This window comes from Saccopteryx leptura, chromosome 2 (assembly GCF_036850995.1).
Source record: "Saccopteryx leptura isolate mSacLep1 chromosome 2, mSacLep1_pri_phased_curated, whole genome shotgun sequence".
In the NCBI taxonomy this organism is placed as follows: Eukaryota; Metazoa; Chordata; class Mammalia; order Chiroptera; family Emballonuridae; genus Saccopteryx; species Saccopteryx leptura.
In genome coordinates, this window is record NC_089504.1 from 159,569,598 (window position 1) to 159,589,623 (window position 20,026).

Here is a 20,026-nt window from a genome sequence, read left to right on the forward strand (position 1 = left end):
TTAGTCAGGGGAACTGACCTTTTCCCTTAGATTGTCAAATATAAAAAAAAAGTCAACAGTCAACACAACCTTAGCCATCTAGTGTGAATGCCCTGTCTTGAACCATAAATGTATAGGTCATAGAATAGAGTTGCATCTTATTTTTAGTACCAGAAATCCTTATATACAAGTATAGGTACCTGATGTTATAAAAGTCACTTTGTAGCAAAAAGTATAGGTTATTACTATTACTATTATTATTATTTTTTGTAAATCAGTCAAAATTATACTTATATTATTTGTGTGTGAGATAGACAAAAAATATATTTTTGGTGTGCTTCAGAATTTTGGTCATTATTTTATGTGCACTATGAGACAAAAATGGATGAAGATCGCACCCTAGACAAAGTTCAGCAAAGCCTGGGCCCCCGGGCCCCCAGCATCCACTGGCATTCTTCATCCACTGTACCCCCCAGCAGCTCCGGGCTGCGTTTTCCTGGCCCTGGCACCTGTTTGGTCCCCTAAGACCCTCATCGTGGGTGAAGGGGGCTTCTTCTTGTTGACCCCCCCCCCATTCTCAGGGAGCTGGGAGACTTCCATGGATGACAAAGACCCTTCAGAATGCAGTGTCTCCCCCAGGTCTCCAGAATGAGGTGCTGCCCTAGCCTGATCCAGACTTCTTAGAAGCTCTGAGCTCCCAGTACCTGAGGGACTCATGTCTGGATGACATTTTTCTGGATGTTGACACACCCATAGTGGAGAAGGAACCTGCACTGGCCCCACCAGAGCCTCCTCACAACCTTTCCTGTGCCCCAGGGTCATGAGAGTGGCATGAACTAGACCACGTCATGGAAATCATTCTTCCATCCTCAACCTGATGGGGGCAGGGTGCTGCTTCCACATCTCAGCCTCAGTGGATTGGATCCCCAGATGCGTGTGTGTGTGTGTGTGTGTGTGTGTGTGTGTGTGTGTGTGTGTGTTTTAGGGGGGCTTTAAGCAGTGACTACAGCTTCCTTTCCTCCCATGTCAGAGTCCCATGACTCTTACAGTGTGTGTGTGTATCTGGTTACCACAGCTTCCTGTGAAGATGGGGGGTTCCTGAATTGATTTTTCTGTTCCAAATGCTTTAATGAGATATTGTTTCTGGAAGTCTTATTTCCCACACCCACATTTCCTTTGCCCCCCTTCAAGGGGCTCCTCCACTTGTGGCTGACCACTGGAGCCTCATGGAAGATAAGCCAGGCATGTCCAAGCATGACAGGGATGTGTGGCCTGGTTGCTAGGAAAACCCAGGCTCTGCCTTTTGTACCTCTAAGAAGTAGGAGGGGCTGGCCTTCTCCTCACAGGCTGAACCCCAACTCCTTGGCAGGACCTGAGTCCCAGCAGCCTCTTAATTTATAACCAGGCTGGACCACAGGCAATAGGGTAGAAACCAAACCGCTCCATGTAGCATTATTTAAAAGAAAGGTGAGTTTTGTGATGGCTTTTTTTTGTTGTTGTCGTGAGGTTGGTTGGCAATGGGGGAAGGTCACATGAGGAACCAGGCCGGGGAACTTTGGCTGGAACCACCCACAACCATGCCCGCCAAAAAGAAACAGCCCGGAGCCCTTTGAAAAAGAACAACCGTCTGTCAGCCAATGAAATTTCACCATGTCATATCAACTCGCCATCACCCTACTGACTCTATAAAGTACCCCCAGCGGAAGAATCCACGCGACTTCTCTGGCCCCATCTCAAGGACCAGAGAACCTCATCTGGGAAGTGCTCTACTAAATAAAGCTTTTGCTGTTCCACACTTGGTGGCTACACCCTTCTTTCTTCCTCGGCGGGGAAAATACCTTACGTTTGATGCCGAAACCAGGGAGGAGTTTGAAGCCCACTGGGGCCGCTCCTCTCCCCTTCCCTTCCGAGGAAAAACCAGGACCTCTGACCTCCCACCCACTTTGGCACACGGTGCAGTAAGTCCCCTGCCTCCAGCCTCCCCTCAGTTCTTTCCGCTGAGACTCCCTGTCCATAATCGCAGCTGCATCAAGGAGATCTTATCCATTCCAAGTGTGTGTGTGCCCGTGGAGATGTCCCGGACACACACACTCTACCTAACTGTCCCGTGACCAGAGCATGAGTTGCGGGACGTCAATTCTCATCTCTGATCACTCCGAGGACTGAGGGTGGCCATAGAGGCACAGGAATCTGAACCAGATCCAAAAACACTCCTGGAATGCTTTATCCGGAATCTCTCCTTCCCTAAAGAAGAAGAAACTAATTTTCTTTTCCGATGTGGCCTGGCCACTGAACCCACTGGATAATCGAACCAGGTGGCCTCCTGAAGGGACTTTCGATTTTAACATCTTCACCAATTTAACTATTGCCAAAGAACTGGGAAATGGTCGGAGATCCCTTACATTCAGGGCTTCTAGTATTTGTGTTCCTGTCCTAATCTCTGTGCCGCCTGCTCCACAGCGCAGGCCCTTTTTGGCCAAAGAAACCTCAGCTAAACCCTCCACTCCTGATCTTTCCTCCTTCACCAACCCCCAACTCTCTCCCCCTCATGCCCGACCCCCGGGGGCGCCCGTCTCTCAGGACCCCTCTCTGGTCCCTCTGTGGACTTCTTCCACTTGGGTCTCTTCCCTCCAGTAAGCCCCCTCCCCTGCCAACCAGGAGCCCCTCCCTTCTTCTCTGAGTTCTTAAGCCCCTCACCTGTCAGGTCCTCCGCTGGCCATTGGCCCTCACACAGGTTTGCAGGGCTCCTGACCCCACGGCCCAGCCCCATTCTTCTTGCAGGAAGGCCTGGCCCTGTCCTGCCTCTGGCTCTGGCATTTCCTGCCGGATCTGGGTGCCAGCTCCCCAGGAGACCCCCCTCTTATTCTCAATCCCCAAACCCTTATCCGAGACCTGATGAACATGGCATTTAAGGTTTTTAATGGTCGGGAGGAACAGGTCAAAGCTCCTCGCCAGGCCCGCATGTAGCAAAAGGTAACATTCCAAACCCAGGCTCTTGTGGCAGCCTTGAGGCCGGCAGAGCAACAGGGGCAAGGCATAGAAAGTGCCTGACCCAAATCCGGGCTGTAGAGAAGAACCCCACCAGGAGCTTGCTTTAAATGTGGCAAAGAGGGTCACTGGTTCCAACAGTGCCCCTGCCCGAGGCTGCCCACTACGCCCTGCCCTAACTGCAAGCAGCCCAGTCACTGGTGGAGCGATTGCCCCTTTTGCACAACAGGCTTTTCCTTGGTGTTTCTATGTGGAGGACAAGCCACTCAAATGGGAGGCCATGCCAGTCAGGCGGGCCCAATGCTTGAACTCCTCGGCCTCATGAGCAACTGATGCGGCCCAGACTCGAAGACCCCCCCCCCACCACCACCATCACCCTCTTTGAGCCCAGGGCAATGCTACAGGAGTGGGTAAGTCCATCTCATTTCTTGTGGACACGGGGCCTACCTTCTCTGTTTTGCCATCACACTCTGGACCTCTAGTTCCCTCACAGGTCTCGGTTATAGGAGTTGATGGAACCCCTTCTTTTCCCTTTCGTACGCCCCCCTTGACATGTAGTTTGGATGTGGTGGTCACCACCTCCTCCACCCTACAAGCCCAATGAAAACATGTAACTATATATACTGACTCTAAATATGCTTTTCTTATCACCCACAGCCACTCTGCCCTCTGGAAGGAAAGGGGCTTCCCCATAATCAATGCTACCCTCATTTCTAAACTTTTGCAGGCATTACAGCTTCCCGCTGAGGTGGCTGTGGTACATTGTAGGGGCCATCAAACCTCTTAGGACCGGGTGGCCTTGGGAAATGCTCGGGCCGATACAGTGGCTCAAAACCTCACCATGGGGACCTCCCTCTCTCCTCTCATGTTTCTCTCCACCTCCTTGAAACCTTCCTACACTCCTGAGGAAGAACAGACCCTCCTCAGAAAAGATGGGGACGTGTACAACCAGGGATGGATATTTCTCGGAGATAGAATTGCCTTACCAAAAGGACAGGCTGAAACTCTCCTTTCTGATATCCACTGTTCCTTACATACAGGACCAAAAGCTCTCTATCGATTCTTGCAACCACTTTTTTTTTTCCCAGGCCTCCAGCAGACTATCGAAAAGGTACACACAGCATGCACTATCTGTTCCAAAACCTCTACACAAGGGGGATTCCGCCCCTGCTTCTCCACTCATCAATTGAGGGGGCACGTGCCAGGCCAGGATTGGCAAATTGACTTCACTCATATGCCCCCCTCACAAAAAACTCCGTTATCTTTTAACTTTTGTTGATACCTTTTCAGAGTGAATAGAAGCCTCTCCCACCTCTTGAGAGACAGCAGGCACCATTGCCTCCATTCTCATTGAAAACATCATCCTGCGGTTTGGACTGCCGACTACCATCCAGTCAGACAACGGCCCGGCCTTCACTGCCCAAATAGTCCAGCAGGTTGCCATCTCTCATCAACATTACCTGGAGACTCCACATACCCTATCACCCTCAATCGTCAGGTAAGGTGGAAAGGGCCCATGGCATCCTGAAGGGTCAGCTAACTAAACTTTCCATCAAGACCAGGCTCTCCTGGCCAAACCTCCTCCCCCTGGCTCTCACCAGAATCAGAGCAACCCTGCGAAACCCCACTGGACTCAGCCCCTTTGAGCTGGTTTATGGTAGATCTTTCCTAATCAATCACAACTTACCTGTCAACCCCCCTCCTCTTGCCACATACCTCCCCTGTCTTTACTCTGCCATCTTCTTAGGGAACATGCGGACCCCCTTCCAGATGAAGTACAGCCAATGGTCCCCCTCCAGCCAGGAGACAGGGTTCTTCTGAGGGAGCTCCAGCCTGGCTCCCTACAGCCCAGGTGGATGGGACCCCATATGGACTGGCAGTCAGAACCACTGGACCCCACCCGTCTCCAGCTCACTAAAATGTTGGGCCCTGAAGACCCTCCTGTTGCTCCTGTCCCTCCCACCAGGAACCTGCAACCAGAGTTAAAGCAGGGAGCAATGCAGTTCAATGAGACTGATGGAAGAAAACAGCAATGTCCTCCACCGTCTGAAAAAAACTGTTCAGGAAGCTCTCCTCCTACAACCTGCTTAACTCCTGGTGGCAGTCACCCATCCTCACCTGGGCTACCCCTATCCTAGGTCCTCTTCTAATTATCAGCATACTACTCATATTTACTCCTCTTTTTTAAATCCTTACAGGACCGCATTCGCGAAGTTTCTTGAGTCACAAACAGATGCTCCTACACCCATGTATGTGACTCCCCTCAGAGCCACCACCTTCCAACCTCCCCTCCTCACAACCTCCCTAACCAGCAGAAATTAGCCAGACGAATAGCGGTGCCCCTATGTAGGTAGAGTGCAGAGTGCATTCCTAGCAGCTGTGGCTGATGCAATGCTGTGAGAACACTCCAGTGCCGGAAACCCTCTTAGGCACACCCAGGAGGGAGCTCACCCACTGTAAGGAAGTGACTCAGTGCCAACCACGCAGCTCCCTGACCTTTTCAGCCATTGGCTTTGAAGAACATGTTGTAACACCCTATAGGCTGAACCTGTGTATATAAGCTAGCTTACTTCCTGAATAAAGTGGATCTGCGTCAATGAACCTGGTCTCCGGAGTCGGGTCTCTGCGTCTCCGTCGTCCTCACTGCCAGTGTGCCTTGTCCACAACTGGCGCCCGAACAGGGACCCAACCAGCACCCAAGGACGGGTGAGTGACCCTCTGCAATAGGAAACCTTCCCCCTCACTCCTGAGCCCCGCAAGCTTGAGCCCTCCATGCCCTATTGCAGAGTAGGCGAGTTAAAGTTAGTGAAAAGGATCTTTGTATCTACTGGGAAATCCTCTCTGGTTTCAATCCCTGGCTTGGGGATGTGCCTCTCAGGGACCTGGACACATGGGCCCGAGCTTTCTGACGTGTTCTTTCGGCCGAAGTACATGAAGGACAAACCTTCCCTCTCAGCCTCACTCCTGACCTATTAGCAATACATGCCTGCCTGACCAGTGCTCCTGCTGAGGACCCTCCACCGGTCCCTAAGGTCCTACAGGCTACTCCTCTTTCAGAGGAGCCCCTACCCCCATATTCGCTTCCCCCTGCAGAGGAGGAAGGTAATTGGGCCTCTGAGTTTGATAAACTTATGGCTGAGCGTACAGAATTGAAACCAACAGAATTAATAACTGCGCCATCGGCTCCGCCGCTGGAAGAAGTGGAAGTCGCCACTTCTGCAGTCCCTGCCGGGGCTCAGTGCCCCACCCAAGTTCCTCAGACTCCATTTTCCACCCCAGGTATAAATCCAACCTGTGTCCCCGCTGTAGGCCCATGGGCCAGCCTCTATGTCCCTTTGTGTCAGCAAACAGATATTTCTCATGCGGTATTAGGATTAGAGCCCCCTCACCTTTTTCCGGTCAATATTAACCCTACTGCTGCACGACCGCAAGCATGGTTCTACATGACCAAAAAACAGTTGTTACTCTCAGAAAAGCCATCCAGGAAGGTGGCCTTCACTCTCCCTATGTTCAGCAATTACTTGAGAATATCAGTATTGATTTAAATTGTCTCCATGATTGGAAAACATTGGCCTGAGCAGTCCTCACCATAGAAGACTTAATTCAATGGAAGGTTTTGTACAATGAGCAAAGTGAAATAATAGGTGAAAGGAATCAAAGGCTGGTATTAACCTCCCCCCGGAAGCCCTCAAAGAAGAAGGGCAATTTGCCTCCCCTGCCGTACAGGCTGTAGGACGCCCTCACTATTTTGATCAAGTGCACCTATGTGCCACTAGAGCCTTTACCCAAACTAATGCTCATGGAAGGTCCTTAAAGCTTTCTAAATTGCTTCAGGGTCCCAATGAACCTTTTTCAGACTTCCTGGGAAGGGTCCAAGAAGCCATAAAGTGTAAAGTAACGCACGCCAATGCGGCAGATGCTCTAACTAAAGAATTAGTGTGGGAAGGTGCCAATGGAGAGTGTAGACAGGCAATAGGACCTATCAGAGCTGCGCCCCTAGATGATTGGGTTCTTGCCTGCCGAGATACGGGCAGCAACTCAGCAACTGCCCTAGCTACCGCTCTTGCAGCCCAGTTAAGTGACTCCCACCAGAGAAACCAGCAAACACGAGGAGCCTGCTTTGAATGTAAAGACACAGGACATTTTGTGCAGCAGTGCCCTAATAGGAAAAGGAAAAATGAAAAAAAACCACTTTCTGTGTGCCCCCGTTGCAAAAAAGGGTTTCACTGAAAACGAGACAGCCGCTCAACTACTACCGCAGATGGAAAGCCCCTGGAGCCTTTAAACGGGAAGCGGGGCAGCTCTGAGCCCTGCCTGTAAAAGAGCCACTCCACACAGGAGTCTATTGAACCTTACCCTTAACTCAGAATAAGGTCTTTCTAACCCTGCGAGTAGGCCACCCCATTCTTGGGCTCATAGACTTAGGTGCTGATGTTTCTGTAATTAGGGAAGAGATTAAGGAGGAAAGCTAGGCCATGCAGCCCGGGCCTCTCGTACAAGGAGTTAGCTGAGCCCAACAAGCCATACAGCCACTCCACTGGACCGATCCTGACGGGGCAACTGGAGTTTTCAGTCCTTTATTTTTTTATTTTTTTTTCTGAAGTTGGAAATGGGGAAGCAGTCAGACAGACTCCCGCATGCGCCCAACCGGGATCCACCTGGCATGCCCACCAGGGGGCGATGCTCTGCCCATCTGGGGCATTGCTCTGTTGCAACAAGAGCCATTCTAGTGCCTGAGGCAGAGGCCATAGAGCAATCCTCAGTGCCCGGGCCAACTTTGCTCCAATGAAGCCTTGGCTGCGGGAGGGGAAGAAAGAGACAGAGAGGAAGGAGAGGGGGAGGGGTGGAGAAGCAGACAGGCATCTCTCCTGTGTGCCCTGGCCGGGAATCGAACCCAGGACTCCTGCATGCCAGGCTGATGCTCTACCACTGAGCCAACCGGCCAGGGCCTTCAGTCCTTTATTTATGACTGAATTACCACATACACTTTGGGGACGAGATGTGGTATCTTTACTCCATGTCTCTATTACCAACCAGCCCCCTCCCCCAATTCTAAAGGCCACTGCTCATCTAAAACCCCTGGAACCCATCAAAATTACATGGGATACCGACCAACCAATTTGGGTCGAGCAGTGCCATTAACAAAGCCAAAACTAAAAGTTACACAAGCTAGTCCAGCAACAGTTAGAAGCCAAACATATTGAACCCTCCACCACTCCTCATAATTCGCCTGTTTTTGTGATACAGAAGAAGGCATCCGGAAAATGGAGATTCCTCCATGATTTAAGGGCAATTAATAAGCATATGGCAAAAATGGGCACTTTATAAGCCAGGCTTACCACATCCTTCTATGGTACCGTGGGCAGCCCATATCAAAATTCTAGACATCAAAGATTGTTTTTTCTCAATCCCCCTCCATCCAGAGGACAAGCCTTATTTTGCTTTTACTGTGTCTTCTATTAATCATGCTCTTCTAGCTCAAAGGTATCAAAGGACAGTCCTACCGCAAGGCATGAAAAATAGCCCCACCATCTGCCAGCAGTATGTAGGCACCATAACGCAACCTTTGCAGAAGCAATGCCTCATCTACCATTATATGGATGACATAATAATAGCTCATGTCGATCCTACAATCTTAGAAGAATGTTACCAGCAGCTCTTAACTAATCTGAATGCCGTTGGGCTTTCTGTAGCACCAAAGAAAGTGCAGACCTTGCTGCTCTTTACTTTCTCAGGGTACTGCATAGAGGAAGAAATAACACCTACTTCCCCTATGCTCGCAATCCCTCAACAATGCTCTTTACATGAATTACAAGAGCTATGCGGCCAAATAAACTGGATATGTGGATACCTATCTATTTCTACTGCTGTATTAGACCCCCTATTCTCCCTCCTTGAGGGTGACATACAGCCTACTAGCATCCCCTGTCTCACTGCAGCAGCAAAACAGGTTATAGCGGATGTTAACAATGCTATTGGCTGTGTCGAGGGCCAGGCTAGAACCTACTCAGCCAATCTCAGCTATTGTCCTAGCCACAAAAGGCATTCCTACCAGAGTCCTATTTCAGAACAAACCCCTTTATTGGGTACATTTAGCATATAGTCAGCTGTCTAAAATCACCCCCAGCAACACCGCAATCTGCATTCTTGGCCGGAAGCTACGGTGAACTTGTGTCACCTTATATGAGCTTGAGCCTGATGTACTTATCCTGCCAATTCCTCTTGACCATATACAATTTCTCCTAGCCAATGATTTAGAAATGCAGACGCTCTTAGCTAACTATCCTGGACAAGTAGACAATCACCTTCCCAATGACTGACTTTTACAGACACTACAAAGGGTCCCCCTACAAACCACCCCTCATTCGTACCCAGCATCTACCCCTCTTCCACACAGCATGCTTGCGTTTACAGATGCCAGTCAGTACTTCTGTGGAATAGTCTTCAAAGCACAAACGGAAAGCACTAAATTCCACAAATATAGCTATGAGGGGTCAGTACAAGTAGGTGAACTGCTAGCCATTTACTATGCTCTACGCCTTTGGCAACATGGCCCCATTAACATCTTTTCAGATAGTGCATATGCAGTACAAACAGTCAAAGGTCTAGCCAGGGGTCCCCAAACTTTTTACACAGGGGACCAGTTCACTGTCCCTCAGACCGTTGGAGGGCCAACTATAAAAAAAGCTATGAACAAATTTCTATGCACACTGCACATATCTTATTTTAAAGTAAAAAAACAAAACAGGAACAAATACAATATTTAAAATAAAGAACAACTAAATTTAAATCAACAAACTGACTACTATTTCAATGGGAACCATGGGCCTGCTTTTGGCTAATGAGATGGTCAATGTCCACCAATGAAAGAGATGCCCCTTCCAGAAGTGCGACGGGGGGGGGGGGGGGGGCGGATAAATGGCCTCAGGGGGCCGCATGCGGCCTGTGGGCCATAGTTTGGGGACCCCTGGCCTAGCCCATTCCACCTTCCGACCCAAGCAGATGTTACTAGATACGGCCCTCAGCCAGCTTAAAGAACTGTTAGAGGAGCATCAACACCCTTGGTACATTCAGCATCTCCGCTCCCACTCTGGCTTACCTGGCCCTTTAACAGCAGGCAACGCACAAGCTGATCGTCTAGTCTTGACTCTTCCTCCTATTGAGCAAGCCAGACAACTTCATGCCCCGTTTCATATGTCTGCCCATTCTCTCAAATCTCTTTTTCCCCATCTCACACAGCCTGCAAACACCTTGTTTGTACATGTAAACAATGAAGGCTCTTACTACCATTAGGTCCCTTACAGCCACAAGGTGTCAACCCTCGGGACCTACAGCCTACTGCTTTGTGGAAAATAGATGTCACTCATGTCCCCCAATTTGGCAAACTCCGCTGCGGGCACATAGAGGTAGACACCTTCTCCAGAGCCATCTTGGCCATGGCCCTACCTGAAGAAAAAACCAAACATGAAATTCGTGCCCTTCGATCAAGCCATGCTTTGCCTTGGCGTACCTTGGGAGATTAAAACTGACAATGGGCTCTGTTATACCAGCAGCCAATTTAAAGCCTTTTGTGCTCAATGGCAAATCACATATCATCTTGGCATTCCTTACAACCCCCAAGGACAAGCCGTTGTAGAACGGTGACACAGAGACATCAAGCTCCAAATACAAAAAGAAAGGGGGGATATGCCCCGGGCCTCACCTGGAGAAGTGCTCCTCAGTGCTGTATTCACTCTCAATTATTTAACTTTTGATTCTGATGGAGTAACTCCCACTTACAAACATTAGGGAGGCCTTTGTAGCCAACCAACCCCATTGCCATTAGTACGCTGGAAGGACCCAGCCACAGCTCAGTGGCAGGGACCGCACCCCCATCGATTGCAAGGAAGAGGTTATGCTTGTGTTTTTCCAGAAAACAGCCCACATCCAATTTGGATCCCAGGAAAAAACATACGGCCACTCCCGGTGTCCCAAGATGACCCCACGAATGAATCCCCTGACGCCAGTGAACCCCCCAGTTCAAGAAATGGCCAACCTCTCCCTTGATGAACGGCCGCCTGGAGGAGGTCCTCAGCGCTCCAGGAGAAGCACCTCGTGGCCAACATGCACACCCCATCACCTGGGGGGATGGGAAGGCTTTAGCGGAACAAGCCCAGAGAATGGCCCCTGACGGGCCCTCAGGCCCTGGTACTCTGTTCCTGCTTATGTGTGCTATAGTGACCGCTAACTCTCGGATGCAGGCGGCCCCCCACGTCTGGGCTGCTTTTCCCCACCCTGGCATTATCCTGCCCGTAGAGACAACAACAGCAAACTGTCATTCATCAAGTCCAACTGGCCCTAATTAAAAGAGAAGGAGGAAGTGTAGGTAGAGCACAGAGCGCATTCCTAACAGCTGTGGCTGATGCAATGCTGTGAGAACACTCCAGCACCTGAAATCCTCCTAGGCACACCCAGGAGGGAGCTCGCCCGCTATAAGGAAGTGACTCAGTGCCAACCAGGCAGCTCCCTAATCTTTTTAGCCTTTGGCTTTGAAGAATACACTGTAACACCCTATAGGCTGAACCTGTGTATATAAGCTAGCTTACTTCCTAAATAAAGCAGATCTGCATCACTGAACCTGGTCTCTGGAGTCAGGTCTCTGCGTCTCCATTGTCCTCACCCCTGGTGGGCCTTGTCCACAACCCTATCTAACATAAAAGGTCAGAATGTGAGGTCATTTGGCAATGGGGGAAGGTCACATGAGGAACCAGGCCCGGGAACTTTGGCTGGAACCACCCACACCTATGCCCACCAAAAATAAATGGCCAGAGCCCTTTGAAAAAGAACGACTGTCTGTCAGCCAATGAAATTTTGCCACATCATATCAACTCACCACCACCCTACCGACCCTATAAATTACCCTCCAGTGGAAGAATTGCACGACTTCTCCGGCCCCTGTCCCCTGGACCAGAGAACCTCTTCTGGGATGCGCTCTACTAAATAGCTTTGGCTATTTCACACTTGGTGGCTACGCCCTTCTTTCTTCCTCTGTGGGGAAAATACCTTACCGTTGTTGTTGATTTGTTTGTTTGTGGGTGATAATGTCTTTTATTGTTATTTTAAATAAAATATTTTGGAAGAGGAAAAAGAAAAAGAGAGAGAAGCCAACTGAAGCTTCCCAAATGGCAGAGCAAAGCAGACAATGGGCCCTGGCCGGTTGGCTCAGTGGTAGAGCGTCAGCCTGGCATGCAGGAGTCCCGGGTTTGATTCCCGGCCAGGGCACACAAGGAGAAGCGCCCATCTGCTTCTCCACTCCTCCCCCTCTCCTTCCTCTCTGTCTCTCTCTTCCCCTCCCGCAGCCAAGGCTCCATTGGAGCAAAGATGGCCCAGGCACTGAAGATGGCTCTGTGGCCTCTGCCTCAGGCTCTAGGATGGCTCTGGATGCAACAGAGCGACGCCCCAGATGGGCAGAGCATCGCCCCCTGGTGGGCATGCCGGGTGGATCCCAGTCGGGCACATGCGGGAGTCTCTCTGACTGCCTCCCCGTTTCCAGCTTCGGAAAAATGCAAAAAATACAAATAAAAATAAAAAAGCAGACAATGGCATGGGGAATATTCACTGCTTTTAGAATCAGTCAGGGTACAGATAGCAAGTGGTGCAGGCTAGGTGACTGCATCCAGAGGATCCAGGCTTGAAATGCTTTGTAAGGGCCAGCCCCCCAAAAACCACTGCCAGCCCTAGCCAGATAGCTCAGATGGTTAGAGTGTTGACCCAATACACCAAGGCTGAGGGTTCGATCTCTGGTCAGGGCACATTCAAGAATCAACCGATGAGTGCATAAATAAGTGAAACAATAGGTCATTGTTTCTCTCTCTTTTACCCTTTCTTTCTCTCTAAAATTAATTAATTACTTAAAAAGTAAAACAAAACAAAACAAAACAAACAAAAACATGCTGCCAACCAAGGGGAACCCAACAACAAGAAAGTATATGAAGAAACTGGGGGGTTTAGATGTAGTGAGACAATGAGTAAACAACCCCCTTTAAGAAATGGTGCTGGAGTGGGTCCAGAAAGAAGCCCAAAAGCATCTCATAGAAGAAAAGCCCACATTGGGTCGTCTAGCTCAGAGGGCACAAAGGCAGATTTCAATAGCACCAACTGAGCAGTATCTCCTCGCACTTTTTTTACTCTGCCTAGCCTCATCTGTGGAGTCAAAAGTGGTCCTTGCAGTGAGGATGGAGAGTGTGAATAAAAGGTGATCATGAAGACACAAGTATAACCTCAGCAGGGACACACACACACGCTGGTACCAGTGGGAGAATAGAAAAAAGGGTTTTATTAAGATTGAGGTTTTGACCTGCCCAGTGGTGTTGCAGTGGATAGAGTGTCGACCCAGGTTCAAAACCCCAAAGTTGCTGGCTTGAGTGCGGGATCATGGAAATGATCCCATGGTCGCTGGCCTGAAGCCCAAGGTCACTGGCTTAAGCAAGGGGTCACTGGCTCAGCTGGAGTCCCCCAGTCCTGGTACATATGAGAAGCAATCAACGAACAACTAAAATGCCACAACTCCAAGTTGATGCTTCTCATCTCTTTTCCTTCCTGTTGGTCTGTATGTGTATCTGTCTCTCTCTTTCTCTTGCTAAAAAAGGAAAAAGATTGAGGTTTTGCCATGAACTTGGAACAGGGTTTTTATAAGCCAGAACTGAGACAGGTCCCATGCCTAACAGTGATGTAGACTTACTGGAGATGCAGTCCAGTAGGAGAGCCTAGGGCTCTGGTGGCAGGATGACAGTCGGAGAGAAATAGCATGGCTTCCTGGTGACACTCTGCTTCATCCAGCCCACCCAATAAATGCCCTAGGCCACCAAATGCCATGAGCAGGAAAGAGAAACACCTAGATTGTCAATCACCTATACAACAGACTTCCTGTACTGAAGTAATATGTTCAAATACTTGTTTTTTCAAACCTTAAGAAAGGCTTTTTAAAAATCCATATTTAAATAGCATTTGCTGGCAATGAATTAATTTTATTCCATCTTGAAATTGCCTCGAGTATTATTTTAATTATTTTTAATGTAGACAGAGGAACATATAATATTCTGACATGATTAATAAGTATCAGAAGAGGCTTCTAAGTGTTTATCATTAAGTTTGGGGAAGTTTTTCTAGTGCTTAATGTATTGCTGAGAAAAATGACAGTGGTTGTGTTCACCATTCCACAGAGTCCTGAAATGTCCTATTCCTTCAGGTCCTTCCTGTTAATAATGTATTCCTTATGGTACAGTTTGCAGTTAGGATGAGGTTTACTTTAATGGGTCTAAATTCATTTGCCCTAAGTCTTAATGATTTCTAGGTTTTTACAGACTTCTTTTTTTTTTTTTTTTTGGTATTTTTCTGAAGCTGGAAACGGGGAGAGACAGTCAGACAGACTCCCGCATGTGCCCGACCGGGATCCACCCAGCACGCCCACCAGGGGGTGACACTCTGCCTCTCCAGGGGGCGATGCTCTGCCCCTCCAGGGCGTCGCTCTGTTGCGACCAGAGCCACTCCAGTGCCTGGGGCAGAGGCCAAGGAGCCATCCCCAGCGCCCGGGCCATCTTTGCTCCAATGGAGCCTCGCTGCAGGAGGGGAAGAGAGAGATAGAGAGGAAGGAGAGGGGGAGGGGTGGAGAAGCAGATGGGCGCCTCTCCTGTGTGCCCTGGCCGGGAATCGAACCCGGGACTTCTGCACACCAGGCCGATGCTCTACCACTGAGCCAACCGGCCAGGGCCAGACTTCTTTTCAGATCTGACAGTTCATCACTGTTCTCTCCTAGTAATGTACTGTTGAAGAGTTCACACTAAGAACAGAAATGACGGCTCTGCTATTTTCCTGTGATTCTTTGATGCTTGTATCATCAAGTCCACCATCAATCTTCTGTTTCTTCGCAGAAGTAGTTTAGGCACCAGTCTGTTTGTGATAGTTTGGGAGTTTAATTTGAAAATCTCCCCAGCCAGGGCACATGTAACTGCAACACAACACATCACACTGAAGGCGACAGCTGACTGCACAAGGGCGCCCAGCCTAGCTGCTTGCACTGTGGGGCTTCCGCTCTCCCCACAGGACAATGTCAGGCTTCAAATGACACACATCCACCTGCAAATGGACCCGGTGAGGTCACCCATGCCAATCCACATACAGGCATCCCTTAGGTTTTGTGGGACCAGTTCCAGACCACTGAGACAAAGTTAGTATTAAAATAAAGCAAGATGTGATCTTGCTGGTGGAGGGCTTGCCCTCAGTTTGTAAGAAACGTGCCTGTGAAGTGCAATAAAACAAGGTGTGCCCCTGTAAAATATTTGGAAAGCTCATTTTTTTATCTTTGCCTAAACTTATCTTTTAAAATGTCAGTAGAATTTTTGATGTTTTCCTCCTGAACCCAGATGGATCAAGAACCCCATTCAAAAACCAAGCTTATCAGAAAACAAAAACAAACAAAAAACCCAGAAAACCAAGCCTATTGGTTGGTGTTATGAAAACCACTCTCACATCCTGGCTTTTGCAAATCTTCCTTCCCGGTGCTGGATTCTGTCCACAAATCCCCAAACCCTGGGGCAGGTCCCAACATATGGCATAGACCCCTGAGTAACAGCTGTATGGCTGCAGGTGACTGCCCATTTTTGTATTCTGTCACTACATGTCATCTGCTTACAGCACAGCCAGACATTAACTCCGGCCTACACTGCAGCTAGGTGCTCTTTGCCAAATACAAGTTCTCAGGTTATGACATTATGACACAGTTCCATTCCTATGACATTGACGTAACTCGGATTTTGGTGTAAGTTAAAACACACCCTAGCCTAAGCCATTTACCTATCTTAACACAGCTGTAAAACCATAATCCAGAACATAAAAACACAACTAAACCACAGAAAAAGAATACTGAGTATTCTTCCACTGAGCAGCAACCAAACTAGTTCCCCCACGTAGTCTGTAAGTAGGACACCAATGGCTAAGCCGAAACACATCTCAATTTTGTTAAGTTTTTATGGGAGTGGGTGTCATAAACTCTAAATGTTGTATGTTGAGACTGTTGTAAACCTAAGGACCCCCTGGACCTGGCAACTGAGTCTCTCTCTAGGCCTCATGTGCTAAAGATCCATCATGCCTGCCACCTTAGGCAGGAAGATCTGTGACATCATATACTCCTGAAAATGGTCCAGCAGTAGCAGAGATGATGGCTAACAGGTTTACCCCACTAGATGAGGAAGTCCTTAGGCAGGGCGTTCCTGTCGGTCTTGTCCCAGGCTGTGTACCCCAGCATTTAGCCCAGAATCTGGCATGAAGCAGGCTTTCAGGAAGTGTTTGCTGAGCAAGGGAGAGTGAGTATATGGATGAGGAATAAATGAATGAAGTGAAATGAATGAAGGAACAGATGGAATTGCAGCTGAAGGTCACCAGGTGGTAAGTACCTGTGTCCCCTTTGTCACCTTTTGCTCCATCTCGTCCATCTCTTCCAGGCAAACCATTGTGACCAGGATTCCCAGGGACACCAGGGTGCCCTTGCCTGCACGTGTCCTGTGAGTCCACGTTTCCTATGCAGACTCCAGTGGCAAGCAGGAGCCACCAGACCCTCATGGCTCAAATGCACCTGAAAGAAGGAAACAGACTGAAAGGAGAAACCTTTGTCTCTGGGACCATGACACAGCCTCTGTTCCTTGCAGTGGGAAATGGACCCTCCCCTGGCGAGACTTGGACAGAACAGTCAGGCTGTATCAGGGCAGAAGCTGGTAGCAGGCCAAGCTGCTTACAATTAGAAGGACATTGTCGTTGAAAAGGACGCTTGTGATTGGGACTGTTTTTCATGGTGAGCAATCAAGGAGAAAGCCAAGTTCCAAGTCAGGAAACTTCTTCCATTTACCCTTCCATTTTGGGTAGACCACTTTTCAAAGTCACAGAAGATATTAGTGCTTACTTATCTCACAGAGCTGCTGCAGATACCAAATTTATAACCACATGCTTAAAAGCACATTATAAATAGTAAAGCAAACACAGAATTAGCGTTTTTCCCAGCAATACCACTTCTGGTGTCTATGCAAAGGAATTGGAAGCAGAGTCTCCAGCAGGTGGTCCTGTACCTCGTCCCAGCAGCATTATCCAGGGTAATCAGAGGTGGGGCCCGAGTGTCTGCTAATGAATACATGTACAAACACACTGTGCTCCACCCACACTGTGAAATACTATTTAGCCTTAAAGAGGAAGGAAATTCTGACACATGCTACAACAGGGATGAACCCTGAGGACATTATGCTAAGTGACACAACAATATAAATGTACTAAATGCCACTAAACTGTGCACTTATAAGTGATTAAAATGGTAAGTTTTATGTGTATTTTATCGCAATAAAAATTTAATCTAACTTAAAAATATTAAAGTGTTGCCCTGGTCGGGATGCTCAGTGAATAGAGCATCATCTCAGTATGCCCAGGTCATGGGTTCGATCCCCCATCAGGGCACATACCAGAAGCTATCAATGAGGGCACAACTTAAATGAAACAACTAAGTGGAACTAGTTAATGCATCTCTCTCTCTCTCTCTCTCTCTCTCTCTCTCTCTCTCTCAAATCAATGGAAAAATTAAATATATATATATATTTAAAAATATAATATATATATATTAAAGTGTTCCAAGTGGTCTTACTACTATCAGATGTATTCTCTGAGTTAAGGTTTGGTTTTTACAGGTCACTATGAAGAAGGCATATGGGCACAGACACATGGTTGGGTGCACACATGGGCACACACACCAGGTCATGGTGCACACAAGGGCACAGGCGCACGCAAGGACACACACACAGGGCACAAGTCCATGCAAGGGCACACACACAGGGCACGGGCACACACACACACAAGGGCACGCACACAGGGCACAGGTCCATGCATGAGCACACACACAGGGCACAAGCACACACAAGGGCATGTACACAGGGCACAGGTCCATGCAAGGGCACACACACAGGACACAGGCACACACATAGGGCACACACACACAAGGGCACGCACACAGGGCACAGGCCCATGCATGAGCACACACACAGGGCACAAGCACACACAAGGGCACACACACAGGGCACGGGTCCATGCAAGGGCACACACACAGGACACAGGCACACACAAGGGCACACACACACAAGGGCACGCACACAGGGCACAGGTCCATGCATGAGCACACACACAGGGCACGGGTCCATTCAAGGGCACACACACAGGGCACAAGCACATACAAGGACACACACACAGGGCACGGGCCCATGCATGAGCACACACACATGGCACAGGCACACACAAGGGCACACACACATGCACAGGCCCATGCATGAGCACACACACAGGGCACGGGTCCATGCAAGGGCACACACACAGGCACAAGCACACACAAGGACACACACACACAGGGCACGGGCCCGTGCATGAGCACACACACATGGCACAAGCACACACAAGGGCACACACACATGCACAGGCCCATGCAAGGGCACACACACATGCACAGGCCCATGCAAGGGCACACACACAGGGCACAGGTCCATGCAAGGGCACACACACAGGACACAGGCACTCACAAGGGCACACACACAGGGCACAGGTCTGTGCATGGGCACACACACAGGGCACAAGCACACACAAGGGCACACACACAGGGCATGGGTCCATGCAAGGGCACACACACAGGGCACGGGTCCATGCAAGGGCACACACACGGGACACAGGCACACACAAAGGCACACACACAGGGCACAGGTCCATGCAAGGGCACACACACAGGACACAGGCACACACAAGGGCACACACACAGGGCACAGGTCCATGCAAGGGCACACACACAGGACACAGGCACTCACAAGGGCACACACACAGGGCACAGGTCCATGCAAGGGCACACACACAGGACACAGGCACACACAAGGGCACACACACACAAGGGCACACACATAGGGCACGGGTCCATGCAAGGGCATACACACAGGGCATAGGCACACACAAGGGCACACACAGGGCACACACACACAGGGCACACACACAGGGAACGGGTGCACACATGGGTGCACACACAGGGCACGGGCACACGCAAGGGCACACACATACACACAACAGTGTGAGATGTTCAAGCATTCCTTCAAATTATTGATTTGTTTTCCAACCTCATCAGAAGCTAAGACAATGCTGTTTGTTGAGGTGGGGTTTTAGATATGAAAGAATGTTCTAGACAAAGAGAACAACACAGGCAAGACCTCACAATAGTGTGAGCACTCAGGATGTGTGGGATCAGATAGGTCTCCTCTCGCAGGGGGAGATGGCACCCCCATCCCTCTTTCACAGCACCATGGGGGGGGGGTCCCATTAGTTTATGTAACTAACATAACTAACCTCTGGCTGCCATCCAACTGTATTTCCCTCATTCGTGTATGCCCAGTACTCAATCCTGGAACAGCAGGATGAATAAGTATGTTGAGTGGAGTGAATGTACCATGCTGGGTATCCAGGATTTTAAAAGAGAATAATGTAAGGCTGCACAACTGGTCAGAAGCCAGAACCTCTGCTGAAGGCGATGGAAGTCTACACAGCTCTTTAGAAAGTTAAAGAGAAAGGACATCTATAACCTCAGAACAAGCAATCCCATCCCCCAAATTCTTCTCAATAACCCAGCTTGTGAGACAAAGATTAACTCCAGCATTATCTGCAATAGTGAAAAAGTGTGCATGTTATACATAATGTGCAAGTCAGTGGTTTAGAAAGCAGCACGTTATGTAACCACTGAAATGATTATGAAGGTCACATAGAAATAGGAAAGAGATATATTGTGCTGAATTTTTAAAAAGTAGACTAAATTGCCATGTCCATTACGAATGCACCTATGTAATTACGTATGCACATTGAACAAAAGCTACAAGCAAAAAGATTCAATTGAACGTGTTTGCTTTGGAATGATGGGATTATGGTGTTTTCCCCTTTTTTGAAAAAAATTCTTTTTAACAGTGTCTACAAATTTCTAAATATACATAAATTGTGAAAACAGATTCTGTCATGCAAAAAATTATAT

At 48.9% G+C, this 20,026-nt stretch overlaps 1 protein-coding gene and 1 pseudogene across 6 annotated transcripts in view; one reads left to right on the forward strand and one right to left on the reverse strand.

Moving 5' to 3' along the window:
• C1QTNF9 (C1q and TNF related 9) overlaps positions 1 to 20,026 on the reverse strand; it is a 30,843-nt gene that overhangs the window by 6,102 nt on the left and 4,715 nt on the right. For 5 of the 6 annotated variants that reach the window (XM_066365820.1, XM_066365818.1, XM_066365819.1 and 2 more), the window contains exon 3: positions 16,398 to 16,576. In XM_066365820.1, the coding sequence (XP_066221917.1) occupies positions 16,398 to 16,563 (166 nt within the window). In that variant the 5' untranslated portion in view covers positions 16,564 to 16,576. The remainder of the gene's footprint in view (positions 1 to 16,397; positions 16,577 to 20,026) is intronic. The other variant, XM_066365821.1, reaches the window with a different exon arrangement.
• Positions 361 to 857, forward strand: LOC136393923 (SERTA domain-containing protein 3-like; annotated as a pseudogene).